The sequence below is a fragment of the Coturnix japonica genome, chromosome 7 (assembly GCF_054131305.1).
Source record: "Coturnix japonica strain WE chromosome 7, WE-NBRP24, whole genome shotgun sequence".
NCBI classification, from domain to species: domain Eukaryota; kingdom Metazoa; phylum Chordata; class Aves; order Galliformes; family Phasianidae; genus Coturnix; species Coturnix japonica.
This window is the reverse complement of record NC_140669.1, coordinates 5,312,933-5,339,328: the sequence shown is the minus strand read 5'-3', so window position 1 is coordinate 5,339,328 and position 26,396 is coordinate 5,312,933. Positions and strand designations below refer to the sequence as shown.

The 26,396-nt window shown below is 39.5% G+C and overlaps 1 protein-coding gene across 7 annotated transcripts in view; it reads left to right on the top strand.

Annotated features, from left to right (window-relative positions):
• Positions 1–26,396, top strand: part of THSD7B (thrombospondin type 1 domain containing 7B) — a 281,970-nt gene that overhangs the window by 99,870 nt on the left and 155,704 nt on the right. For all 7 annotated transcript variants that reach the window (XM_085552994.1, XM_085552991.1, XM_085552990.1 and 4 more), the window contains 4 exons: positions 41–292; positions 6,526–6,692; positions 18,086–18,241; positions 19,878–20,075. In XM_085552994.1, coding sequence (XP_085409120.1) covers positions 41–292; positions 6,526–6,692; positions 18,086–18,241; positions 19,878–20,075 — 773 coding nt within the window. The remainder of the gene's footprint in view (positions 1–40; positions 293–6,525; positions 6,693–18,085; positions 18,242–19,877; positions 20,076–26,396) is intronic.

Here is a 26,396-nt window from a genome sequence, read left to right as displayed (position 1 = left end):
GCATAACCTACTCAGTCTTTTTATGTTGTTCTTGTCTCAGCCTTTGTGTGCAAGATACCGTCCCGTTGACCTCCAAAACCTGTGTCATCGCTAAAGACTGTGAAACGTCTGAGTGGTCAGCATGGAGCTCCTGCTCACAGACCTGCAGCTGGGGAGATCTCACCCCAGGCTTTCGGAGCCGGCACCGCAGTGTGCAGAGTGTGGCCATGGGAAGCGGGAAGCTCTGTCCAGAACTGGAGGAGAAGGAAGCCTGCAGCACGGGAAGGAGAGAGCTGCTGAAGCCCTGCCCCAGGTACCTGAGTTTAAACTCATGTTTTCTGAACTTCTGGGGGTGATCTTATGCTTCCTTGCTCTGTGTTTGTGTGTGTGTGTGTGTGTGTGGAGAGGGTTGTACACTGTACTTTCTATCTGTGTCTTAGAGATCATTGATCTGATTGTTGTTAATGATGGTTTGCCTTATTTACTGCTAACGTTCTTGTAATTGTTATCATTATCGCTATTGCTATAACAATGATGACACTTGCATATAGAAATAAATTGCAGTTATACTCACTACAGTTTATATTTTCATATTTTAAAAACAGAGAGTAGATACTCTTGTTCTCTGAAAGTGCTTTTCTACTGATTGCTGGTTTGGAGAATTTCCTCAGCTGCACAGAGGCTGGGCAGATCTTCATGGCTGTACTTTTGTTGGGTTTGCAGTCATGAATTTTACATAAGATTTAATGATTCCCCTCCATCTCCCCATGAAAAATCCCAGTCTTCCATAAGGAAGAGGGGAGCTATTTAGAGATAGCAGCTTGGTAAGGAGCAAGTCTCAGATCCCATCTGGATATTTTTAAACTGGGAAACTTTGCTGTCCCCAAGTTCTTGCTTGGTTTATGGCACTCTTTGTTCTGACAGATGAGGAGCTCACCTTTCTGGCCTGCAGATCTGTGCTGTAGCCCATGGCCAGGTTAGCCTAGAGGGGAAATGGTTTGCCTTGCAAAGGAAATAAAAGATAGCTTAATTTTGTGTTCTGAGATTGACTGTAAAATGCTTCAAGATTAAGATTTTATACACACGTAGACAGATCACCCTGTGAATAACTCAGTTTATTAGGAGGTCTCATCACTGATCAAGTTGTGAATTTCTCGTGCTTCGCCAGGTACTGCCAAAACCTTTGATAAAGCCTTTGCAAGAGACATTATTTAGGAAGGTGTAACCTGTAAAAGTGTCACTGTATTGTTGAATTCATTCAAATCAAATGCTGAACATTTTAATGCACCCTGCTAGCGAAGGAGAGGAAGTGTATTAAAAAAAAAATAATCTGTTGCTTGATTACATCCTATGAAAAGGCTCTTGAAGAGTGATTTTTGCTCCTGCCCAGATGCACACCAATTTCAAAGACAATAGATGAACACATTGTCTCACTGATTTTGTATAGGAGCGTGGGTGCAGGTGACACCTGATTGGGGTATGCCAGCTGGTAGCAGATCAGGGAGTGAGCAGAACGTGTCTGCCCCTTGTTTCTCAGCACTTGTGTTTTTTTTGATACTGCACTGTATTAAAGGGCAAACGATTGTAAGGGCTTTTGATGTAAAGCCAGGAGAGCCCAAAATGTGAGGATCTGCATAACGCTGATAACTTTCTTGTGGTGCCACCTGTGATACAGAAGGAAACTTGTTCTTTCAGTGTCTTGCTGCTACGCCATGGTTTTCATGAGAATATGAACTCATAAACATTCCTCATTCTGAATACCTGCACATCTTCAGTCCTTCAGGCAACCTTTACTGTAAAGTATCTGCATGAACTAAGATAAACTGTCTAATAAGCTGGCCTGGAACAATAACATGAGATTTACAGGTTAATAGAAAAACTTAGCCAAAAAACATAGCAAGAAAATCTCAGGTATTTAGTTAATAATTTATTTCTAGGGAATGTAGTATCTCAAAATGCAGGTGATAAATTGACCTTCTTTCACTAACTATATACTATACCAGTTGTAGGGCTCTGGGCCCATCATTTTATGCTAATGAAGATAAATCAATCATTTTTAAGTCTGTCATTTAAGCTTCGGGACTGGGATAGGGCATTGTCAGTCCATATTACAATTCACAGCTGGTGATTTGGTTTCAGTGTTTGAGAACTGGTGACCAAGATACTGGAAGTATCCTTTTCTTTAAATTTTATTCCTTTGGTAAGGATTTCCCAGATCACATTCCAGGCAAGCCAGACAGTGAGAACATTGGCCAGTAATAGCATGTCTCTATGTAAGAGAAAGAGGCATTTTCCCCCACTGTCTATTTTTCATAGACCTTTTCATAGAAGGTCAGCAGTCCTCTTTAGACTGAATGAATGTGTGCTTCCCAGACTATGGCCCCCATCTTCTTCATCTACCACATCACCCATGAGGAGCTCAGGGGGTTGTACCTACAGCTTTTCTTTCAGCGGGGAAGGTGGGTGAAGTTACGTTCCCATTCATGGCAAGGCAGCAGGTTAAAGGTCTCATCATAGGTATGTGATACTGGTATAAATTTACTTTTAATGGGAAGGCCTTAAAATTAAAAGGCTGAAGTTTACTATAACTCCTTTAATCAATAGTTTAAGTACAAGAAAATAAAGCATTTTAAGTGCAGGTAGGACTCCTGAGCTTTGTATTTGTTTTACTTTTGGTTATTTATTCTGGAAGGATTAGATTAAAGGTTTAGAAAGCTTAAAGACATAAGAAGTGATCCTACCTCCTTTATTGTCACATAAATTTGGGGTAGTTCAATTAAAGAGAACAAGCATGTATAGATATAAAACTCATTTCAGCACTAAGAGGATAAGTCCTACAGACTGCAGAGACCAAGAGGTTACTATAAATTGAGAAGACATTGAGCAATTGTTTGTTACATAGCTGTCACTGAGTCATCAGTTTTAAAACAATGTTTTATATCACTTGTATCCTTGATGTGTAGCTTACATGTTCAGTGGGAATAGATAGATTTTCCAGAATTATTATTATGTCTTTCAATCTTTCGTTTTGGTTGTCGTTGCTATGTTACAAGAGAGGGATTTAGAAAAAAAAAACACCCTCTCTTTTTGTTGGAAATTCAAAGCTATTCACAACTTAAGTGATGGAAAATGGGAAAATTTTAAGACCTGATTTTTACAAAAGGCTTGAGATTACTGCTGAGATACGGGTGTGATGGTGTCACTTTGTAAGGCTCATTATGTGCCTTAATTAAAGGTAAGGTATTAGTGTGAAGTGGGAAAGACGTGAAAGGAAGCTCTCAGAACTCTTCTGGTATGCTGCTAGGATTGCACGTTGGGAGTGGAGGCAGCACCACTTTCCAGCCCTTTGAACTTCCCTGGTCTCCGGCACCCTGAGATGCCCTTGGTTTGGACAGCCTAGTTGCCTCCCCTCTGATCAGGAACAAGCTGTGCTGCAGCTGCAGTTCTTCAGCCCCAGGTTGGACATTTCTCCCGTGGCTGATGCTGGCTGTTGGCAGTGTGAGAGCTCACTTTGCTTTGATCATAGCAGACACGCAAAGGACCTGCTCTTCTGCTTCCCCAGCTGACTGGTTAGCAAGCACTGCTTATGATGATGATCTTCCTAGATACCCCAGACAACAAGCTATTTTTTTCCAGCAGCTCCTGTTTGCTCATTTTCTTAAGCAAACTGACATAATAGCAAGTGGATTCTGGACATTCCAATTTTAGGTGTTCTCTACATAGCACTCCAACCGTTGGCAGTGGTGACTGTCAGTCTTTGGAAGTAATCAGACCTCCTGTAACTCAGTGTTGTCAAAAAAAAAAGTGGAACAGGCCTATTGGGAAGTCAAAAACAAATACCTAAGGTCACAGCTAGGGCTATAGTTTTACTGGGTTTTCATCAAATCATCTAACTAGATGTTTAAAGGAGTTAAAGTGTTTAAAAAAAGAAGCCTGAATGTTTCTCTGCAAGAAATCTCAGTAATCTCTGCTCTTTGTCAATTGCTATTAATTGCTATTAACAAGCTTCTGATTAAATTTAAATGGAGATTATGCAGTCATTTTTTTTTTTCTTTTAGCAATGCTAATTCTCCTTGTCTCTAGTGCAGCCCATAGATGGGCAAATTGATACCAAGTGTCAGCTTCAGAAAACCTGGCAAAGAGTCCACCAGAAGCTGTCCAAGAGCACTGCTTCCTTCTGTAGAGACAGGTTTTGCACTCAGTGGGATAACAATATGTCAGATATGTTTCTAGTGTAGTTGACTTGTTAATGGCTGTGAAAACGTGTACCTTTTAAACAGCTAATGCTTGGGGTCAGGTTTTGTTACCAGAAAGCTCCAGACAGCTTAGGGCATGCCCAGCTGGGTGAAAGCAAGATGGGCTGATAAGGATTTAGGCTTTAAGCTGCTCGCAGAAGAACCGGCGCTGGCAGTTGCACCTGACGGCTGCTCATTAAATACTGCTCTGCGGCGCAGCAGAGATTTGGTTACTCTGTGTAGATATCTACAGGGATTTTTTTTTTAGATTCGGAAGCTGATGAGGTTTAATTATCTCTGAGCTCAGATTTAGTTATTTTGCATAATTTTAATCATTGATGGCCTAATTTTCGTAGGTGTTAAGTCCCACAGCTTGCGCTGAATAGGAGAAGCAGGTGCTTGCACCTTTGGAAATGAGTCTGTAAGATCCAGAATTCACAGCTGACTCCCTAAGCCACATATTGATAATGAGCTTTTCTTTAGCCAATTATTATTTTAAGAAACACTACCCTATAACAAGTATTGCTATAGCTGGGGATGATATGTGTGTTCTATATTTAGGCTTCTGGTTGTGAAATACAGACCTGAGCAGCACAATGTCCTGGGGTGCTGTGGAGGAGGAATTTTTCTTTACCCAGTGCATGATGAAGAGCAGTATTCGTCTTTATTATAGCAAGAAGTTAGCATTTAACACTGCATGCTCCAGAAAAACGCCATTAGGAATTCCAGAAGAGGAGCACTATAACAAAAATCCATGGCTTTGCTTTATATGTTGCAGGAGTTATTTCATACCAGTCGTGTGAAAAGGATATTCTGTATTGTTTTCTCTGCTGGCAATAAACCCTGTGAACATATCCAAATTTGCAGATGATACTGTATGTTAATTAAGAGAGCCTGACAGCTCATCTGAAAAGTGCCTGTAAACTAAGTGGCAGTGTTCACAAACATTTTCTGTTAGTATCTTACAAAATTCGTAAGTGCTCTGGGGCTAAAAATCATTCTTATCCCCAAATTTGCAATGCAGCATGTTGTGAGAACATTGGTATGTGCTCAGGCAAAATAATGTCGTTATTTTTCATGTAGTTTTGAGATGCACGTGTCCTTGTCATAGCTGTAGTCACGGAACGAATATTTGCAGTGCAGAATGCAAGGGCTACAAGATGGAACAGAGACGTCCTGTTGTGCTGAGCTGGCAGTGATCAGTTCGCAGGCAAATGCACGCAGATTTTAACAGCTGTAGATCTGTCATAGGAGGAGAGACTATTTGGCTTGAAGCTAAAAGAAGGAAATTATTTTACATATTTTGGAACAGTGAAGTTTGTATGGAAAAAGTGAACTGTGAGATATAAAGGGGCAAAGGAATGAAGCAGCAGAAGTGGTAAACGGTTTGATTACAGGAGCAATATTGGCTAAGGTTCAGAAAGTGGAAGGAAAACTTTGAGCTCTTAGCTTACCACACCAATACTGTGACCTGTTAATTAAAACCAGTTTCCTCTATGAAAGCTGCTGCATTAGAAAAGTGCTCTGTGTTTTTGGACAAGATGAGAAATAGTTTTTGCTTTCTGTTGTTCCCCATGCTACTTTCACTATGATTTTACTAAGTTCTTCTTGGCATTTAGGCTGGTAATTAATAATGCTGATTGTCAATACAACATTCACATACCTGTGCCAAAGAACGTTATCCTTTCTTGAAAACCATTTATGCTTTTTAGGTGTGAACTGAATACAGAATGAAAACAGACCTGGCTGCATATCACAACTTCTGGAAAGAAGAGCAATAGAACTGAGATACCATAGACAATCCTTTGGGGGAATTGATATACCCTAGGTCTTCGCAAAGCTGTCACCTATAGAAAAGCTGTTTGGTACTTGCAGCTTCATTGATGTATGTGGGGCTTTACCTGTTAAGTGTGTTTTAGAATGACGTGTTCAGCTCTTGTTTGAGAAAGGTGGTATAGTGACTGGAGCTACATGTTTGAAAACTCATTTTCACACTTAATCAAACCTCTTAATCTTTGTTCCTTTTTTTGCATCCGCTCAAAGGTGTTGTCAGGATGATTTAGTGTTTGTGAACACTTCAGAGATCAGTGCTATGTGAAAAGTTTACATGAGAACTACAGGCTAATAACAAATACTTAACCTTCGTAAATTTAACTTTCAGAATGTTCCAGAACGTTCCCTGTTTTGAACAGGGGAGTGCTACCATAAATACTAAACCAATTGTATTTTATCAAGTAGGAAACTAGCTCCTCCACACCCATAGTTTTTCTAAAATTGCTCTTGTTTTATTTGGTCTCTCTTTTTCCCAAAGGTTTTCCTGGAGGACTTCTGAATGGAAAACTTGCCAAGTGTCTCTCTTTGACCAGCAGAGCCCTCGACATCATAAACATGCAGTACTTTGTGGAGGCGGCATACAAACCCGTGAGGTTTATTGTGTCCAGATCACTGTAGAAGCCGAAATGCACCGACTGAAGGAAGGTATGTGCTTAGAATCATTCTGAAATGTCTGTCACAAGTAGATCTCAGTAAAAGAAGAATAAAAAAAATATATATTCGTACTGCACAGTCATCAGAAAGCTTGGCTTGCTGATGCCCCCCTTGTATCCATCTGTTCTTACTGAGGGGAAGGTGTTACTTGGCATCCAAGTGGGAGTGGAAGGGCTTAGTCCTTAAGGTCTTGGGGTCTGCCTGGAGCCACAGCCTTCTAGGAGTGAACTGCTGTTTCTGTTCTGTAGGCGTTCTTGTATGGGTGAGGTCTGAAGGACGGAGCTAATTTTTTTTGTTCTAGTTTTCCTTGGACTTCAGTTTTCTTCTTTTCTTGTGTATCGGGTAACCTGCTCTCTGTAACTGAACACATTTGTCTGTGGTTTTAGTTCTGGGTTAGAGTATAAAAACAAAGATGTCACACTCTATTCTGGATATGGCTTCAGCCTGTGCTTCAGATTGATACGCAATCTTTCTTGTGTTTTGAAGGGGAAAGCAAAAATAATATTGTCACAACTTCTGAGCAGACAGACAATTTTTGGATCCTGGAAGCAAGTTATTTTCCTTTTAGGAGAATAATGAGTAGATACAGATGCACGATGAATAATTCATCTACGGCTGCTTTATTTACTGTATGTAGTGCTCTTGCAGAATATGCTTTTGAGTAGAGATACAAAGATAATAAGAACACAACATCATATCTTAGATTTATTTACTTACAAAGCCAAAGCAAATGTTTCCTGGGTGCCCAGTTGTATCCTTGCATCCCGCATAGACTTTGAGATTATAGAAAATCAGACCTCTTTTAATCTCTATCCAGTCCGTGCATAGTTGCTGCTTCACCTCTTCCAAACAGCTGGTACCACCTTGTCTGCCAACACAAAAATTCCTCTGTTGTTCTGCTCAAGTGTATGATGCCTGTGACTTTCAAAGTAAGAGAAGTGTTGTTGATGTCAGATGTGTAACATTTCTTGACCATCTTCATCCTTCTCGCCACTTCTGTAGTCGGTGATGCTACTGTATGGCACCTTGGTGATCACTAAGCTTTAACTGACCTCAGCCATGATTCTCTGTTCTTTGTTAGTATTGTGAATTACCCTAGAAGACTGGATCGGGTCATACAAAACCCTTAACCAGCATTTGTACCCTGTGTCTAGGAAGTGATCACCTGCCAGTTTTTCCTTTGTTTAAGGTTCAGTACAACTTAAAAATGGCAAGCCCTCCCATCAGCAGAAAGAAGACTCTAAGATATCTCTTCCTTGTTTGTACAGTTCTAACCTTTACTGTTTGAGAAAGAAGTATGTCTTTTTTCTTTGTAGGTAACTGAAAAAGCAAATTTGCACAGCAATTGTACAAGGTATAGATTATTTCTGCCAAGCCAAGGCAATTGTGGTGATTTGCAATAGTACTTAGGAAGTGAGAATCCCGTCAACTGTCAGTAAAGCCACATCTAAAAGGAAAGGCAGAAAACCTTTGATACTGTTTTGCCCTGTCTGATACTCAGTGTGTCTCATTTACTAGCTGGTCAGTTTTTGTTCTTTGTCCAAATAAGGAATGATGTTTTTTCTTGCTTCTTTTCTAGAAATCTGAACTGATAGGAAATTTGTATTCATCAAGAGAAGACTTCATATTTTATTGTACTATTTTTCACTGATGGGGAGAAGATTTGAGACGTTGATTTGCCTATGTTGGAGCAAATACAGATTCTAACTGCTACCATTAAAAGTACAGTATTTTTCTTTCATCACCTCTTGAATGTCCCTAAAGGGATCATTCAGGAATCAAACAAGCGAGTCTAATAGGATATTATCATCCATCGCAGTTGTTATTCTTCTGGTTACTTTCAGTAAGAACTTGAACCTGGCACAGTGACATATGTAAAAGAAGATTTTGTCTGCTGGTATCTCCAGCAGAATTATTGGATAAAATATGTTGAATTGTGATTGGAGACAGGTACCATCTGTGATGTATTTATACATATTACTCAAAGCTCTCTTATCCCCCCAGGCTATCTTTCCTATTTTTTAATGGTTTAGTTTTTCTATCTTCTTCTACTTTTATTACAGTCTGTGTATTTAGAAATGAGTCCTGTTTTATGGCGTATCCATGTATCCAGTTGGTCAAAAACTCAAGTCTATTGATGTGTGGTTATTCTTATAAAATTCTAATATGAAAATACTGAAGATGGAAAACTTTCACTAAGGTATTACTTTCAGAACCACATTGATAAGATTCCTTATCTTTCCACCTAAAGAAGTCTCCCAACTAAGAATGTTAGGAGATCATGGTGGTCTTGAACGACCAGGTGGAGGAAAGAAGAAAAACAGGTTTTCTCTTTACCATAGACTCAAAAAAAAAAAAAAAAAGATTCATCATCGAATAACAATCTTTAATGTCCTTTATAATATTCTTGAATTCTGAGACTCTTGCATCTAGATAAGTATGACAGGAAACACTTGGTGTGTCAAATGGTGTGTCACTCAGGTATCTGTATTTCTGTGAGCATCAATAATCCCATGTATAAAAACCTGTTATGAGACTATGCTATTTTTAGTGTCAGCCATTCTGTCCATCCAAGGAATCTAAATTTTGTGATACTTTTGTTAACTTAGACTGAACTTGGATGTAGTATGTACATGTTGTACATGTTAAACATGTCCCACACTTTGGCCACAAGAAACCTACACAACTCTAGAGGCTTGGGGCAGAGTGGCTGGAAGAATGTGTGGAAGAAATGGACCTGGGGGGTGTCGGCTAATGCTCAGCTATGCATGAGTCAGCAGTGTGCTCAGGTGGCCAAGAACATCAATGGCATCCTGGCTTGTATCAGAAATAGTGCAACAAGCAGCAGCAGGAGGTGATTGTCCCTCTGATCACACACACACACACACAAAATACCTTGACATTTTTTCTTTTTTACCTGTTTGAATGAGATCCAATTTTCCTCTCACTTTCTGAATTCTCTTATAATGTTTTTGGAGCCTGTCTGCTTAAGTTTTAATTATAGGACTGAAAAGACCTTTGTGAAATGCTATTCTTCCTTGAGTCTTCTTTATTGTTTACCCCGCACAGCATACTTAGCTAATAATGTTTCTCTCTTATTACCGTCTCACAAAAAAATCATTGCATTTTTCAATCTTCTTAATCTTTGTTATTTTCCATCTGAAAATCCACATTTTATTCACGTACCTGTAGGAGATTCTAGAGCCTTTTTAACTGTTTGTTTGCTTAATGATTGTCACTACCTTATTTGTCTCTGTCTCTATTTTTATTTGATCTTGGGTTTCAATAATAGGTATGTCATTGTATGATCAAAGTAATGCGATGGATCCCACAGGCTCCTAGTCCATCTCCACCAATATTAGAAACGTTAAAGATACCACAGTGGAATAATAACAATAAAAAGCCTAGTTAGAGGAGCTCAAGGCTCCTCATAATCCAAATATGATTCAACTCCTTTTTCAAAAATTATCAGCTTTGCAAATATTCTTCCATGTGTGATTCTCATCCATCTTAACACATAATCTGTGTGTCTATTTATTGAAAATCCTCCAACAACTTGTTAAATTTCCCCAACATAGCCTTAGTAAGATTCCTTGTAGTCTGGCAGAAGAATCCTTAAAACATGTTGTAGTAGGTATTGTTAATTTTTCTGTTTTTTCTTTGGACACACTGCTGTATTTCTTCACAGCCATAGCAGCTGTCTTCACTCTCTTTAAAATTCATCTTTGTAAACAGCTGGGAATTCAGTATTAATGGTTACTTTTTGATCCATCCTGTGTGTATTCCCTTATATATTTTTGTCTCACAAGACACTTTATTAACTCAAATGGCCAGAAAATGTTCTCTAGCATTTTGATGCAAGTCCTTAAATGAGTCTCAAAATTAGAGTTTCATGTCAAAAACATATTTTACACAAAATACGGAGTTTTTTCCTTACTTCTGTTACATAGAAATGTCTTCTTACCTCCTGAATAAACTTTTCAGACTATTCTAGATACCCACATGGGAGATGTTTTGGCGCTGCATTTTATTTTCCAGAAATTAGTGGCCTTTTTAGACTAGCAGAGATGTATTTGGAAACTCCTTTCGTTCATATCCTGTATTATTCTGCATTTATTCCCATATCTTTCTTTCCACCCTTTTGTCTCTTTTAGCTCTGAAATATGCATTTTTCCTTGTTCTGCTCTATACGCTCGGTTTCCTAACGAGGATTCAGCTCTTTTTTTTTCCCCTGCAAGTTCTTTGTTCTGCTTTGAATCATGATCTTCCAATGCATTCCTTCTGGGGGATTAGTGTTTCAAATTGGTACATGTGGCATCTGTTCAATAAACCACGTGAAAGTAGTTTTCAGGAAGAGAGAAGAACCAGCAGAGTGCTATTAGAGCGTGCCATTAGCCTCTTGAGTGCTAGCTGTCCAGTGCACCACCAGGCCCAGCTCTTTAGCAGCAGTAAGTCAGGTGTGCAGGTTGTTGTCTTCCTGTATATTTATTGGGGAAAGACTGCATTGATGCAGACAAGCTGCCCACAGGCACTGGCGCAGGGTTTGCACTACTTGAATGAGCATGAACCCTGTATGGAGTATGAGCTTTGTATTAAATGCACAGTATTTTTTCAAATTTATGGTGGTGGAAGCTGCAGGAATGAGAAGTTGGATTTATTCTATGGAAATGAGAATTTAGAGTCTTTGATGTTTAAATCCTGTTGTCTCCATCTGGTTAATGAAATTGAAAGGAAATACATAGGAATGCATTAGTAAAGAGAAACCTTGGTTAGGACCATGGGGGAGAGAGCAGTGGCATGAGGAAACACTTGGCTTGGCAGGCTGATGATACAGCAACAGGAGACGACAGTGTGCTTGATTCACAGAAACTGAGTTTGCAGGAGGAAGAAAAACCCCATAAGCAAAACTGGATGTCCAAGAATACCCTCACCCCAAACTTGGGTATTTATCATCAGGATGACTCAACTTTATTGAAAAGATGGAAAATAGACCTCTGAAGTGTAAAATATATTCAAGCAAGTCTGCATCAGATTTATATTGCTGGGATGCCGAGTTATTGATCTGTAAGCTCACCAAATGCTGAGCAGAATTTATGAGATAAAACTCACATAACAGGAAAATAAATATGTAACAGCTGGCTTCTTTAGGGGAAACCCTGTAGAAGCAAGAGAGGAAATGGTTTTGTTTGGATCTTTGGTGTATCTGACAGCGTTGTTTAAATGTGTATTTCAGAAATCTCAGTTTAGATCCATTGGGGAAAAGCATTTTCCCTAATGTGTTTTATAGGTATAAGGTTTCTTTTTTTTTTTTTTTTTTCCCCCACATCTAGAAACTAATTAAAGTAAAATGAAAAGAATGTGTAAAATCAAGTCAGCAACGAAAGAGATGTGCCTTCTAAAAGGTGCCTTTAAAAGAATCTGCCTTTTTTAGTCAACACGCCATTTGATGTGGCCATGAAATAGGTACCTCTTCAGAAATACATTTATTTATATTGCTGTCTTTGGTATGCAGCAAATAATATGCTGCCCAGTCATTTCTTGTGAGATTCTAGGTTTTAGTTCAAGTATTTATCTTCGAAATCTAAGATTTTAAATGTGTTTGCACTGTCATTATTTCCTGCCACTGAAACTGGATAAGTTTTATTCAAAACTGTTTTGCTCTGAGTTTGGTTTCATTGTTACAGGGAAGGGGAGCCGCAGCATACTCAAACAGTGCTCTTCATTCAAGTGAGAAAAATGGTGGGATTTGTGTGTGTGTTGCACCAGGGAATGGATCACCAGGGACAGCTAATGGAGCTGGAGGTCCTGGTCCTGCAGCAGGGGATCTGCAAGGGTGATTGGGCTGACCTTGAGCACTGAGCCTCATGAACGTGCTGTGAGAGGAGCAGCTCAGTGTCAACTGCTTTGGGGCCACCGTTGCCATGTCCTGTGTGCAAGATGGGCACCTCAATGTTGTTTGTTGGTGATACCTGTGCTCCTGCAGTGACAGCATTTGCAGAGCAAAGTCATGCTCTTTGCTGTTTTTTTGCTGCTGATTGAGTGCTAAGCTTTGGGATGGGCAAACTCCAGACTCTTAATAAGCTTTTGTGACAAAAACTCCACCTTTCTTTTTTTCCCGGTTTTCCTTGTGGCTTCTCTTTCTCTGCCAGTCTGTTGTAATATGATTTCCAGCGTCTGATGGCTAACAAGGTTCATATCCTGGAGAATCCTCTTTTCCCATGTTTGCATCTATACATTACCTTTTTCTCTGCATTTCCTCCTGAACACTTATTAGTAACTTGTCACCTCTGGTCTGGACCATTGTATGACTGAGAATTCTTGCCAGATTGGAGTTTTCTATTGACAGTCTCTACAAATACCCAGTTCAGGAAGAAGATCCGGCTGTACGGTGTGGTACATGGAACTTTCTGAGCAGGAAGTGCTAATAGTTAGTCACTCAGTGAAATGGCAAGAATCTTTGTTGTTCTGAAATACATAAAACACTATTAACCTTTTTTATTTTTTCATGCTGTGATGTGCTTTCAGCTCATACTTTGTTTCTTGTCCTTTAATTCATAATCGGGTTTCAACTGTGTGCCTTGTGGCTTGCAAACTAATTGATTCTTTTTGGGAGCATAAAAGGATCCTTGCCATCAGGGATGGGTTGCATGAAGCTTTTTTGATGAGATGATGCAATGGGCTAGGGGTGATGCTGTCTCCACACTAGTTTAATTACATTTAACACATCTCTTTTGTCCAGTGTTTTATTTTCATTATAAAAACAGGCCTTTCAGATGGGAGAAATTACACACCAGTGTTTTGATAGTTTCTCCTTCTTATGTTACACACATACAGGTGTTTTCTATAGCGATTCATTCCCTCATGATTTTCTCAGGTGATTTCCCTTCATAGTGATCCAACTGTCTTTGGTTCATATGTACTGGAAAAGGTAGCAAGAATTTTTGGAAAGATGCATCCCTTTTATGTCTGGTAGTTAGCCTTAATTAAGCATAACTTTGCCAAAGTAGTAAATCTCTGAATCTCCTTGAGATAATGTAGGGCCCTGCCAGCATGCAAGAGATGGTCTTGATGTATTCCAGACCTGTTAGCAGTATCTAGATGTGTCTCATTTTGAGTGTTAATATCAGAAATACTTGTGTTTCATTCTGGAGGGGAAATGAAGTTAAGGTCCTGGAAAAGATTGTGTTAGTTACCTCCTGTGGAGTGAAAAACTAAATTGGGAAGTAATCATTGCTACTGAAAATACAGTCCCATACATTTCTCTTTCTGACTGGCCATCGTTGTGCTTAATGTAGTATTGGTATGTGTGCCTGCAAATATGTGCCCATATGACTATATTCAGAGATAATTTATTTATTGGCTTAAAATTACATTATACAAGTAGTATCAGAGCTGATTCCCTCTTCCACACTTGCCCAAAATCACTACCTCGGTAAAAATATATAGGGAAACAAGATACTTTAGAAACCAATTTATTATCTCCTGCTGGTAGCAATAACCTGAAAATAACAGCAAATAGTAAAACTCAAACTTGAAGCAGTCGCCGGTGCTGGGAACAGCCGTAGTTGCATTTATAAAGGATAGATTCAATATAACAGCTAGAGAAATGTGCAATGTTTCAGAGGCTTCCAGATTAGTACTTGATTGCTTTTTCAAGTTTATTCTATAGATTGAGAAGAACACAGGATTTTGAAATGTACAAACAAGCTTAATAGATAAGCTGTTACTTGAATGAGATATTGCCTCTCCCCCCTACTCCTCCCCTCCTGAAATCTGCCTTTCCCCTTTCCCCCCTAAAAGTGGACTAATGGGATTCCAAGGAAAATAATTACATTACAAACCAAAACACAACAGTTTTTCAATGTAGGAAAATTCCATTACCAAATCCATTACTGAGTACAATCAGAAGGCAGTCTGGTATTTAAAAACAAGCCTAGCAGCTGTGTTCATTCATCATAGCCATAAACTGAGGTTGTTTTTTCTTTTCCTGAACAGGACATTTTTTTCCTGACCAGGTTCTCTGCACCTTTTTGGAGGCTGCGGTGTGTGAGAATTTTGGCATTTAAAAGGCTCATAGAAAAGAGTACCTTGTGGTTCCTTGAGAATAGGATGTTTATTAGAGGATGAAGGAACAGCACTGTTGTAGAAGATACTTTGGATAGTGAATGTTACTTTTTAAGAACTGTATATATGATTCATGTATTACTGTGAAGAGCTAAATCAAATTGAGAACGTTAACGAAAAAGAAGCAAAAGAAATGAGATGTTGAGGTGTGAGATGGCTACGTATCAGGTGGCTCAAGGAATGGACAGAGCAATAGTGCCTGGCCAAGCCAATAGAGAAAAACTGAAAAGCTGAGAAAAATCAGTTGATCTCGGAGCTGAGACAAGTGTTTGTGAAGACATGCCATGGAATCAATGGATTTCTTTCTTTGTGGTCCATTGCCACGCAGTACGAGGGTGGATGAGAGATTATGCTTAGATGTGGCAGACCTGTCCAAATTGGGGTGTGAAAGCAGCCCACCTCTGTGCTGTTTCTTCCTCTGTGCTTAAAATCTTCCCACATTTCCTTCTGGCTACAGTTTTGTGTTAAAAAGTGAATGCGTCATTACAAGCCTAAAAGCAAGTCAATTTCAGCAGACACTCAGACAAAAATCATATTGAGCTTTTAAATAAAACTGACTGAAATCAACTGATGGAAATAGGAGTTGTCAATCAAATGGCTGACAAAGTGATGAAACTCTTTTATGGAGCCCCACTGGTCTGTCCAGTTGCTCTGGCTGTCATTCTGGGAATAGTCGGTCTTTGTTCCTACCTGTTTTTTAAATAGGACGGAATTGTATATGCATTTCCTAATGCAGCTTGTTTGGTTTTGATCTTGGCTTCAGAAATGAGTTTCACTAGTGGATTGTAGTCAGTGCAGTGAAAATAAACTGGCGCAGCCATTGAATATGTATGGATATTTATTTAGAATAGTCTGTGGATTTTCTGATCTACATTTTACAGAATATTTAGAATTGTTTAAGGAAGTGAGAAAACGGTTTTTCTCTAGGAGTGAGTAGGATGTTGATCCTGGAAATCATAAGAGGAAAAGAGCACCCAGTGCTGGAATCAGATAGAGCATCAGTCTGAAGGAGGAGGATTGGGATACTGGTTGGCAAGGAGAGGGACAGCAAGGATTGCCTCCTAGATAGAATCACAGAGTAGTTTGGGTTGGAAGGGACCTTTCAGACCATCTACTTCCAAGCCCCTGCTATAGGCAGGGACACCTCCCTCTAGTCCAGGCTGGCCACAGCCCCATCCAGCCTTGGTCTTGAGTGCTTTCAGGGGCATCCAGGACATCTCTGGTCAACCTGTTCCAGTGTCTCACCACCCTCACGGTAAAGAATTTCTTCCTGTTACCTAATCTAAATCTACCTGCCCTTACAAAAAATCCCTTTGATTTCCTGGAGGCCTCCTCCAAGTTCTGGAGCTTTCCATGAGTCTGGTGTATCCAGTGCACTCAGTTTTACACTTGATGTACTAATAATAACCTGACACTTCAGCTTTTTGTAATTGATTTTTCTTGTGTTTCATCTATTCAAACTAAATTCGGAATACCTTTGGCATGATTAGTTAGTTTTCAAGGCAGGAGAACCAACCTATACTATCAAGTATTCCACATTTCAATAGTTACAGTGCTTCTGTGTTATATTGTAAAAATCAGTGAGGAGAAAAGAGCCGTTGCTAACAACACCTTGAGTTAATGAAGAGCAGAACTGCACTTTATTTTTTGCATTGACCATATGCACTCAAATCTATGTCCTTTCATTTATTCAACTGAACTTTCAAAAAATGATACAGGTTTGCAAAGTTTAATGCTGAGAGGCAGGTTAAGCCAAGCATGAGAGTTCTCTGCGAAATTCATACTCTTATCCTTAAAACTCTGGTATTTATCTCATTCTGTCTGTCACTTCACTTGCATGGTCTCTAGAAAGGTGTGCTTATGTTAGTGTTAAGGTGAATTGGATTTATGCCACCATGTTGCAGTCTCTAAATGAATATGTCAAAGGCTGTATAGTGTCTCAAATACCATTCAGAAAGCAGTCTTTTCACTAACGTATGATCTTTCAGGTTAGAATTAAATTACAGCTTTTGTTTAGTTCTGTTATTCTGGTGAGATGGAATCATAAGCACTGTTACTGATCTTACGTCTCAGCTTCTGGACTTGTAAATCAACGTTTATTGGGATTTTGGGCAGCGAAGTCATGAGTTTGAGAGGAAAAAAAAGATTTTTCTTCAAATGAATCATTTCATAGAAAATGGTATAATATCAGAAAAAAGATTGCTCATATATTGAACATGTTTTTATAAACTCTTTTCCAGTCAGTTCCACTCATGGAAGCAAAGAAAAATAGATGTTAAAAATAAAAATGAGGATAAAGCAAGTTCAGTAGCTATAAAAATTAATGAAGGCTCGGTCATATCATGGCAGAGTAAACTCAAACAAGCCTATGCCTTTTGAAAGACTGCTTTGATACTGATTTATCTAAAGAGACAGCCAAATACAGCCCATCATGTAATTAAAATGCAGTATCATATAATGACTCAGAAGATAGATTTAAGTCAGCTCCCTTCATTTCCTTCTTCCTCCCCGTCCCAAATAGGAAGGCGAGAGACATTAATTGAAAATAGAAATCTCTTAGGATAGATGAAAATGCCAAGCGAGTCAGCCTTCCAAATTTATTGCCAGTATCAACATAACCAATGTGTGGCAGAGTTGGGGATTGTTTCTTTCATCTCTGGAATGAAGAAGCTTGAAGATCTGCACGGCTGATCCATGTCGTCCCTGGCTCAAGGTGATTAAACAAACATCTCCCCTTCCAAATGAGAAGGTCTTTCTGCACATGTGGAAGAATCAGTTAGCTTTTTCAAATGTAAGCGAACCAAAAAGGAAGGTCTAGATCCTTCATGGACAAGGCATGATCACACTGTACTCAGGCTTCCCATCATCTGTCTCTTCCTGATTACCAGTTACACTGTGAGCATTTTGGATTCCCTTCTCATGCATCTTTCTCTTCTGTATGAAGAGGTCTCCTCATGTATAAATGCAGAGGAATAGGTTCCACTCTATTGCTTTGGCACTGTAGAAAATCAGCACAGAATTTATCACCCATTTCCCCTTAAAGATAGTAAAAAATTGGGCTGCTGAATATGAATGATTTAGATAAAACTAAGTGCCTTGCTGAACAGAAGATTAACTTTTTGATCTAGGAGATAAGACCAGTGGATTACGGCAGTGGATTATAGTGTGCTTTTGGGCTAGTGGTTATCTCTGGAGCTCTGCGCATTAGTCAGGGCAAAATTACTGTCCTGTTTTTTTCCCCCTCTTTTGTTTCCCTCTAGTTAGCAGACCAGTTGATGGGAAGTTCTGTCCAGGCCCTGCTCCCTCTGCCTCCCAGCTGTGTGACCTGCCCTGTCCCTCGGAGTGCGTGGTGTCTGCCTGGCTGGCGTGGGGCCCCTGCCTTCCCGAAGACTGTCGGGACCGCCAGGGAAGAAGAGGTAAAGGCTTTTCTTGCGTGTTTCTTGTGTGGGATTTAAAGCGGGTAATGGAATATTATGATGAGATTGCAAAAGCAGCAGTGTCCAATTCTATGTTGGGATTTTAATGTATGTCCTTTTAAATTAACGTAGGATAGAGCTCTTAGATGTGCATGCAGAAGTGGAATATGACCTTTAAAAGCTTTTTGCAGTTATTCTTGAAAGAAAAAAAGGGATAAGATTTTCAGCCTGATTCAAATCCTTTTATCCTGCTTGGAACTTGTAGAAAGGGAGGATTTCTTGGGATGGCAACTGCAAACCTCCAGAGTGTGAGGGTGTCCCTCCCTGCTGAGTGCCTGGGCTGAAGTGAAAGACTTGGGTGAAGCTGAAGGGACTCAGGTGCATCCCACAGCTCTGCCGTGTGGAGTTCAGGCTGAGCTGAAAGATGGTTATGGGTTTGGTTTAAATTCCTGCAAGGGGAGTGTCTGAAAACTGTTTAATATTGTCTGTATCTTAATTATTTAGAATTCTGCAATGTTTTGAGATTCATTGGTGAGCCATTCTGTCCCTTATAAAATACGTTGGAAAGATACGCTATTGAAGTTCATGTCAGGGAATAAGTATAATTACTTGGAAGTTACGCTTCTCTGAAACCAACATCAATTTTTGAAGTTGTTGGAACTCTTTGGAATTTTGCAAATGAAAAAGCATTAAAGTTGTATTTTTAAATATAAGGGTCTGCAAAATCATTGGGTTTTTAAACAGTTTTCAGTGGTGACTTTATTTCTTTCTTTCTGCTGATGTGAGAATGGTGGAAGTTCAGTCTGTGGCACTCTGTGGAGTTAGTTTTTTTTTCCCATTTTCTGTTTCATGGCCAAGTTAATTTCATGTGGCCTCCACTAATACTGTATCTTTGCCCCTTGTCTGGACACTGCTGTAGGAAAGACCGCCACGTATTTCTTCTGCATTTCTTACAATTCTGTGTCATTTACATAACAAAATGTACTGAAAGGTACTCACATATTAATTCTGCATTTTATATCACTGCCTGACTTTTGGTTTTATTCAGAAGGAGATAGATTATATAATCGATTCTTTCATTATTTTGTAACCTTTTTCGTCCACTTTACATTTGAATCTACCAATTTAATAGGATAGCATTTCAGAGAGGTCTGATATGCATTATGTATCAGAAATCCTTACACCTTCATAAGGCAGAATACTAATTTCTTAGTAAACTACTCTGCTGTGCCTTGAAACAAGTCTTGTCATTAGTGGATTCTCAGGCAGATATAAGTTGTTCTTTGTATCTTCATTTTCTTAACATTTCTCTCTTTTATCTCAGTGTTACTCTAACATTAATACGTGCCACAGTAGTTAACTGCTGGTTTTGGATATGTGTCTTTCTAACCAATGTTAATGAGAAGGAAAAAAGGAATTTTAAAAACTGTTGGAATTCGTGATGCAGTGTTAGATTTTGCGTGTCCAGACTGTGGGCAAATACAGACAGATACCGTTCCAGTCAGATCAGTAAATGGGGTTCACTCGATTTTTATGTCCTCCATTTCCACATACCCTATAAGGTCCTCTTGGTGCTAAATTATTGGTATCAATATTTTTTTGTAGTTGTCCAGTTAATTCAGTTCTTCTTCTCCAGGCTTTAGAATGAGGCAGAGGCATGTGATTGTGGATCCTGTTGGCACCCAGGCAGGTTGTCCACATTTGTTTGAATCTATTCCTTGTGAAGACCCAACCTGTTACGAGTGGATCGTTTCAGAAGGAGTATGTGTTGCTGACCATGGAAAATGTGGACCTGGAAAACACATCCTGAAAACTGTGTGCAAGAACAAGAAAGGTAGGTAATGGGATACTTTTAAAATCCTCCCTTTTAACTAGGTTTCTTCTGAACAACAATCACAATTATTTACAACAGCTTTTTACTGAAATTCTATGAAACCTCAGATTTTTGAGTTGACTGTGGTGATCATCAAAGCCTAAGGCTAATATTGACTGGGATTTTGCTTTGAGCTTTCCAGTCTATTTTATTTGAAATGATAGGCCAGTACAGGTTATGTATTGTCCCTATGGCATATACTGTACCTCATCCACAGGCCTTATTGTGACAACAGTGTGATACCGATGGCTTGGTTCTCCTTCATATCCCTTTTTAAGCACATCTTGTAGAGAAATAGACTGTGATTGAGGCCAGGAGCACTATAGACATTAACACAATGAATCTGGCTCTTTGCATTGCTTCTCTAGCTGGGGTTTTTAGCATGCAATTTGAATGTTTGTCATCTTACAACAACCCACTTACAGTCATGTGAAGGAATGCTCAGTTGTGCTGTCAGAATTAATACAAGAATTGCCTATTATCTAGATGAAATGATGGGAGTAATACTTTACCTACACGATAGCAGTTTGAGACCTGCAGAGTGTTCAGTTTACAAGTTGTTAATAATGAATGAGTACATTTTTATACGACGTTTACAAACAACCAGCAAGAGCTGATTTCTTGTACGTGGTTTGAACTTGAGCCAAAAGTTTCATTTCTCGATAAGGTCAGTGTTGTCTGATCTTTAGATTCAATTACACGGAGCACAATTTTGCAGTCCTTAATCACATTGAGAGTCTACTCTCATCTCAAAAGTAGCAAAATTGTGGCATCTGAGAGCCTAAGTTTATGTCTGAGATGGAGAATTTTTTTTCATATGGTGCTCAGAGTGACCACAGAAAACAATTTCAAGTTGATAACATGAGAGTTTGATTGACAAGTGGTTAAAAATAATGTGTCATTTATGAGGCACGGGAATCTGACGGAATTAAATTGTCTCTTTTGTCCATCTCGAGTAAAGATTCTTCTGAAATGCAGCAGAAATATGTAGTTTTCTCCCAGGTTTGTGGAAATGGGGAAAAGATCTTCAACTCTTATAAAAATTACCTAAGCAGAATAGACAAGAGAGAAGAGATCAGTCTTTGAACTGAGTGGTCTCTTAGATGTGTGATTTTAACTGTGTAAGTCCAGTTGTAACGTGGTGCGTGCAGATGGAACCCTGTATTGCTGAGGAGCACCATGTTAAAACTGTGCCAAGATCCATTTCGGTGCCCCAACTTGAGACTTGTGAGGATACAATATAGTGTGGCAGATGCTCTGTGTCTGATCAAACTGTTCTCCGTGGCTATGATCTTTAAGAAGCGATGCCTTTGAAGTGTCTCTTCATCATTTAATTGCTCAAAAGCATATTGTAACTGTGTTTTTCATTTCCATTATTCTCTGCATGTTGTAGTTTCCAAAAAGCAGCACTGTGAGATTGTCACTATATGTGATCATTGTCTGTTCTAATTGAGAAGGCTTCACAGGATGGACTAGAAGCACTGGTTAATAATATTTTTAAGCTTTTCTGAATTCTTTATTTAGTGGGGTAAGACTGGCAGAATCCTTGAAGTCAAGGTTGGAAAAAGTCAACTTGCTTCTTCTGTTACTCCAGTAATATTAATTGCTTTCTTTGTAACCTTTGTTCCTTCTATAATGTTCTCCTAGCAAGATTCCCACTGCAATGCATGACATATTTTCTTGAATGAAAGCTGGAGTAAGCAGCAAGAGCTGCGTGAAGTGTTCTGGTTGGAGCAGCTGACCAATTGGTAGGGGAAAGCCAACAAGAGGAAATGTGAAGCCGAGACAAATCAGTTATGGGTAAAATAGCTTAAGACCTGTACTCATGTTTAGCATTTATATAGAAGTTTAAATTCAATGCAAGTAGCCGCCCTGCTGAAAGCATTTAGAGTAGCTGTTTTGTGTGTTGGTATTTTTGTTTATTTAAGTAGCTCTTGTAGAATTCAGTGCTGTATCCAAAGATTCAGTCATTTATCCACTGTCAGCCATGCCTAATATGGCTGCTCAGTATTCCCACTGTATGCCTAAAGAGATTAAAAAAACACACAACACTTCTTGGACCACTTTAAATGGCAAAATCAAATGTATCTCATCTTAACAACAAAGTTAATTAGAGCCTGCAGTATGTTGATTAGAGTACTTAGGTTCTTTGTATCCCTCCCTGCAAGATGTCTTCCTTTTCATATAAATGCCAGACTTGTTGGCATGGTGCTCTCTTGTTCTTGTTGCAGAGTGTTAGTTCACCTCTACTTTAGATTTTGAAAGCAGGAAATGCATCAGCCCTGCTTCTGTCGGCCCTACCACAGTGCAGGTTGGCATCATGATTTCCTACCCTTGCCCATCTCCTCCTCTCCCACCATTTTCAGTGTGGCTGTGATCCCACATCCTCCAGTAGCTTGTGCTGTGTGGTGTGATGCTCTGCTGTTGCATGCTGCTCCCCTCAGCATGAGGCCTTTTTCATGATAAGACCAATTCTTCCCTTGCCAAAAATGAACTTTAATTACCTTGCTTGCAGTGGTAAGAGTGTTTTTCACTCCTATCTCCCATAGCACAGGACTTTGTTGATTGGTCTAAACTTTCCTCCAGCACAGAGGGGCTTGGAATTGTATCTTATCTCTGACGTATGTAGCTGAAGTGAACGGGGCACTGCCCCTTGTCTGTCCCGTTACTGATCACCCCAGTGTGTGGGGAGTGCACAGTGCAAGGGCCTCCATGAGTTTAGCTAGTAATGGGCACTGGATGCTTTGGGGAACTCGGCACAACCAAAAGAATAGTACAGGAAGATGGATGATGGAACTGAAAGTTAGATCAGTACCAGGCAGAATGTATTTAAGAACTTACTTTATATTTACAAACAACCCAAGAATGGTTACTGATTTTTCTCAGAGTTATTTTAATTTGATCAACAAGGAATTGAATAATCTCCTGTTTGTAATGTATTCTTGATCAGAGTGTTGCAAGTATTTGACATTTGCATTTGGGCAGTCTTGATTAGAACTGACAAACATTACTGTGCATTGACTAGATGAAAAAAAAACATGAAATCTTTCCAGTTCAATTGCTCCCTTTAAATGTTGTTGCTCAGTGGATACAAAACCACAAACATGGTCAAACTATCTCATTTTATAATGCAGTTGAACAGCAGCCAAAATACATTGTTTCATTTTGTGAAGACAGCGACTGATATAATTTTTTGTATGTTCTGCTCCTTATTTCTCTGCTGTAGCTGCATGCATATCTTGTACATTAAGGCAGAAGGGAATCTGAGGTTGTAGCAGTGTATAAAAGACTGATGATAATACAGACAGCAGGACTTAGCCCAGGGTAGGCAGGTAGAAGTTCAGCACAGACAGGAGCTGGTGTACCTTCACAGTTTTCCAGTCTTTTGGTTTAGATGCTTAAACAGACAACTGGGATTAACATCTCATTGTTGGGTCCAGTCTGATACAGGAATTGTTTTCCATGCCTGTATGAGAATACTAATAATACAGAAGTAGATTGAAACAAGACAAACGTAGAACCAATCTGTTGTGTATGGAAGGGTGATTCTGGTGAAGAGTGTGCCCTGGCTGCACTGAGAACACGTGTGAAAGAAATTGCAATGGTTTTCATGAAATAACAGCTGTGCTCATGAAAATTAATAATTTGTTTTTCAAGCATTTAAAAGATGTTTCTTAACAGTATGGCAAGCCAAATCTCAACTATTAGCAGTGCTGCTGAATGAATTGCAAAGTGTTGTTATTCAGGATCTATTTGGTTGTAATTCCCATGTCAGCATTTATTAATTTTCATATTTGTGTTCTGATAACTAACAGTAGAACAATTTGTAACAATTCACTATCTCTGTAACAGCGAACAACCTCATGTCTAAATAACAAAAAATATGGAGTAGTTTATATGTAAAGCATTCATTGTTTTAATTAGCAGATCATCAACAAAGTTTAACACAAAGGTAGTCTGATTTTACTTGATTAAGGTTGTTTTACTCCTAGCTAATAAATCTAATAAAGGAAATTTAATTTAGATTAGAAGGAAGGATTAAGCTCTTTGGAACTACTGAGCATTGCCATTCCTTTCAATGCTCTCAGTTTGGGTGTCAGGCTTACTTTGTTTTCTGGAATTAAAGTTGCAGGCAATTTTAAGTGGCACCCAAATGGAAGTTCCTGGTCTCAGTAACAAAACCACCCTCTTCTGCCTCACCTGGATGCTCCCAGGCACAGGATATTTCTGCACCCTTCTCAGCCCTATCCAGCACATAGCTGGCTTGGTGGTGAGATCCTTGAGTAAGTCAGGTGAGATGGCCAGTAGCTGAAGAATGGAAGAAATCCCCAGAGGAAGCATGCTCACCAGCCTTTCAAACCTACTGCTGGAGCTTTTGATCAGAAAAGTTGTTCAACTTCTGCTGCTGTCCTGGCAGTTCTGCTAGAAGTCTGACATACTGCAGTTGTCTTGTTGTTCAGCGATGTGATCTCTTCGATTCTGGGGAGTCACTATCCAGAATGTGGCACATGTTGAGTTGGGAATAGATATTTTTATTACTTAAACATAATTAAGTTTACTGAAAAAAGGTGCACGTTGGGGTGAAATGGGTCTGTTCCCAAACTTGAAGGGCTTTTATTTGTAAAACTGGAAAACAGTTTTTCAGAGAGTCAGGATGTTTTCCTTCAACTCTTTTAAATGAGCTGTTTAGTGTTTGCTTTCTTGTGATGAAATAGACCAAGTCTGAAGCAAAATAATAAAATCAAAATATTTGAAAAGGAGAATAATACAAAAGCAAAATATTCCTTTTAGAGTAAACATTTTGCTTTATCTTGAAATTACTTTTTCTTAAATCCTCCCCTACTGTCTTTTCAGACTACATAAAACAGAGGTTTTCTTTCCTTTTTTTTTTTTTTCTTGGTTCTGTGCCCAAACAGAAATCCATTATTCACACAGCTCTATTGACAGAGCAGACACTGAAATCCTGTTGGAATTCAAGTGAAGAGTAAAGGGAAGTAAAGTAATCAAAGCAGTGTTATTTTAAGGTCCAGTATTATGTTCTGCCACAGCCTGCCAGTGAAGCACTGCACCTAAGGATGCTTGGAGTCTCCTTGGGGGTAGAACATTAATATCTCTGAGTTCAGTCAGCTGCTTATACTTCCAGTCTGACTGTGTCGCATCCTTTGTTCCCCAGGAGTCGTTGTCCAAGAAGATAGCTTACAATGTGTGTGCTGCTTGGCAAGTGGTGTCACACAGCATCAGCTGGCACATCCACAAGAGCTTGGCTTGCAGCCTTCAGAAGGCACTGCTGGGACAGGGGGCATCTCACTTCGTTCCTGGTTCAGCACATGAAGCTGTCTGAAAAGCTCTGGCTTAACATGAATTTCAGAAATCCAAGTCTTTAACTTTTAACCTGTCTTTAATCTGACCTTAATACACGGAGGAGGGAAAATCATTTTTATGGTGCTTTTTCCCAGACGTGTTTGTGCACTGGGCAGGCATGGGAAGGCTCTGACTTGAAGATGGGGCAGGTGGAGAGTGCGCTTCTAGGGAGTAAATGAGTGAATGATGTACAGCTAAACGTTACAGAGCTCAGTCTGTGGGTTAGGGACTATTTAGTCTTGGTTTCTTAGATCTTTGACATTCAGGAAGATGGAGCTATATACTGCTTTGCTCAAATCTGTGTTGTCAGCTTTAGCATCACAGAACTTGCAGAGTGAGGTCTGAGTAGTACATGTGCTTTATGGACTATACTGTGCTGATCTCTCTGATGATAGTGACAGGGCCCAGTGGAACAGCATGGAGCTGTATTGAGAAGGGCCAGGTGAGGATGAGGGGAAAGTTCTGCCCTAGAGAGCAGTGGTCATGGCCCTGAGCTGCTGGGGCTCAGGGAGTGTTTGAACAATGCTCTCGGATGTGGGGTTTGGATTTTGGGTGGTCCTGTTAGGGCTAAAACTCATGCATATAAGTCCACTCATTTCTCCTCCTTGGCTGTGGGCGTACCCTGCCAAACCCTGTCATTGGAGCTGCTGATCCCCAAACAGTAATTTTCTGGCAAGTGGAAACCCAAATCCTTGTGGCCACTAAATAGGATCTTGTGCTGCTCACGTTGCAAACCATGGTGGAAGGAGCATGTTACAGTGTAGCAGTAAGGCTGATGAGTGTCATGAGTGTTTCAGAAGTCTCCTTGAATGATGTGTGGCTTGTTCACTAGATTTGAAACTTTTTTTTTTTGTGTGTGTGTAGGGGGTTTTCTTTGGTAGTAATTAAGATTGATGTGCTCTCTGGGCAGACTGGTTTATG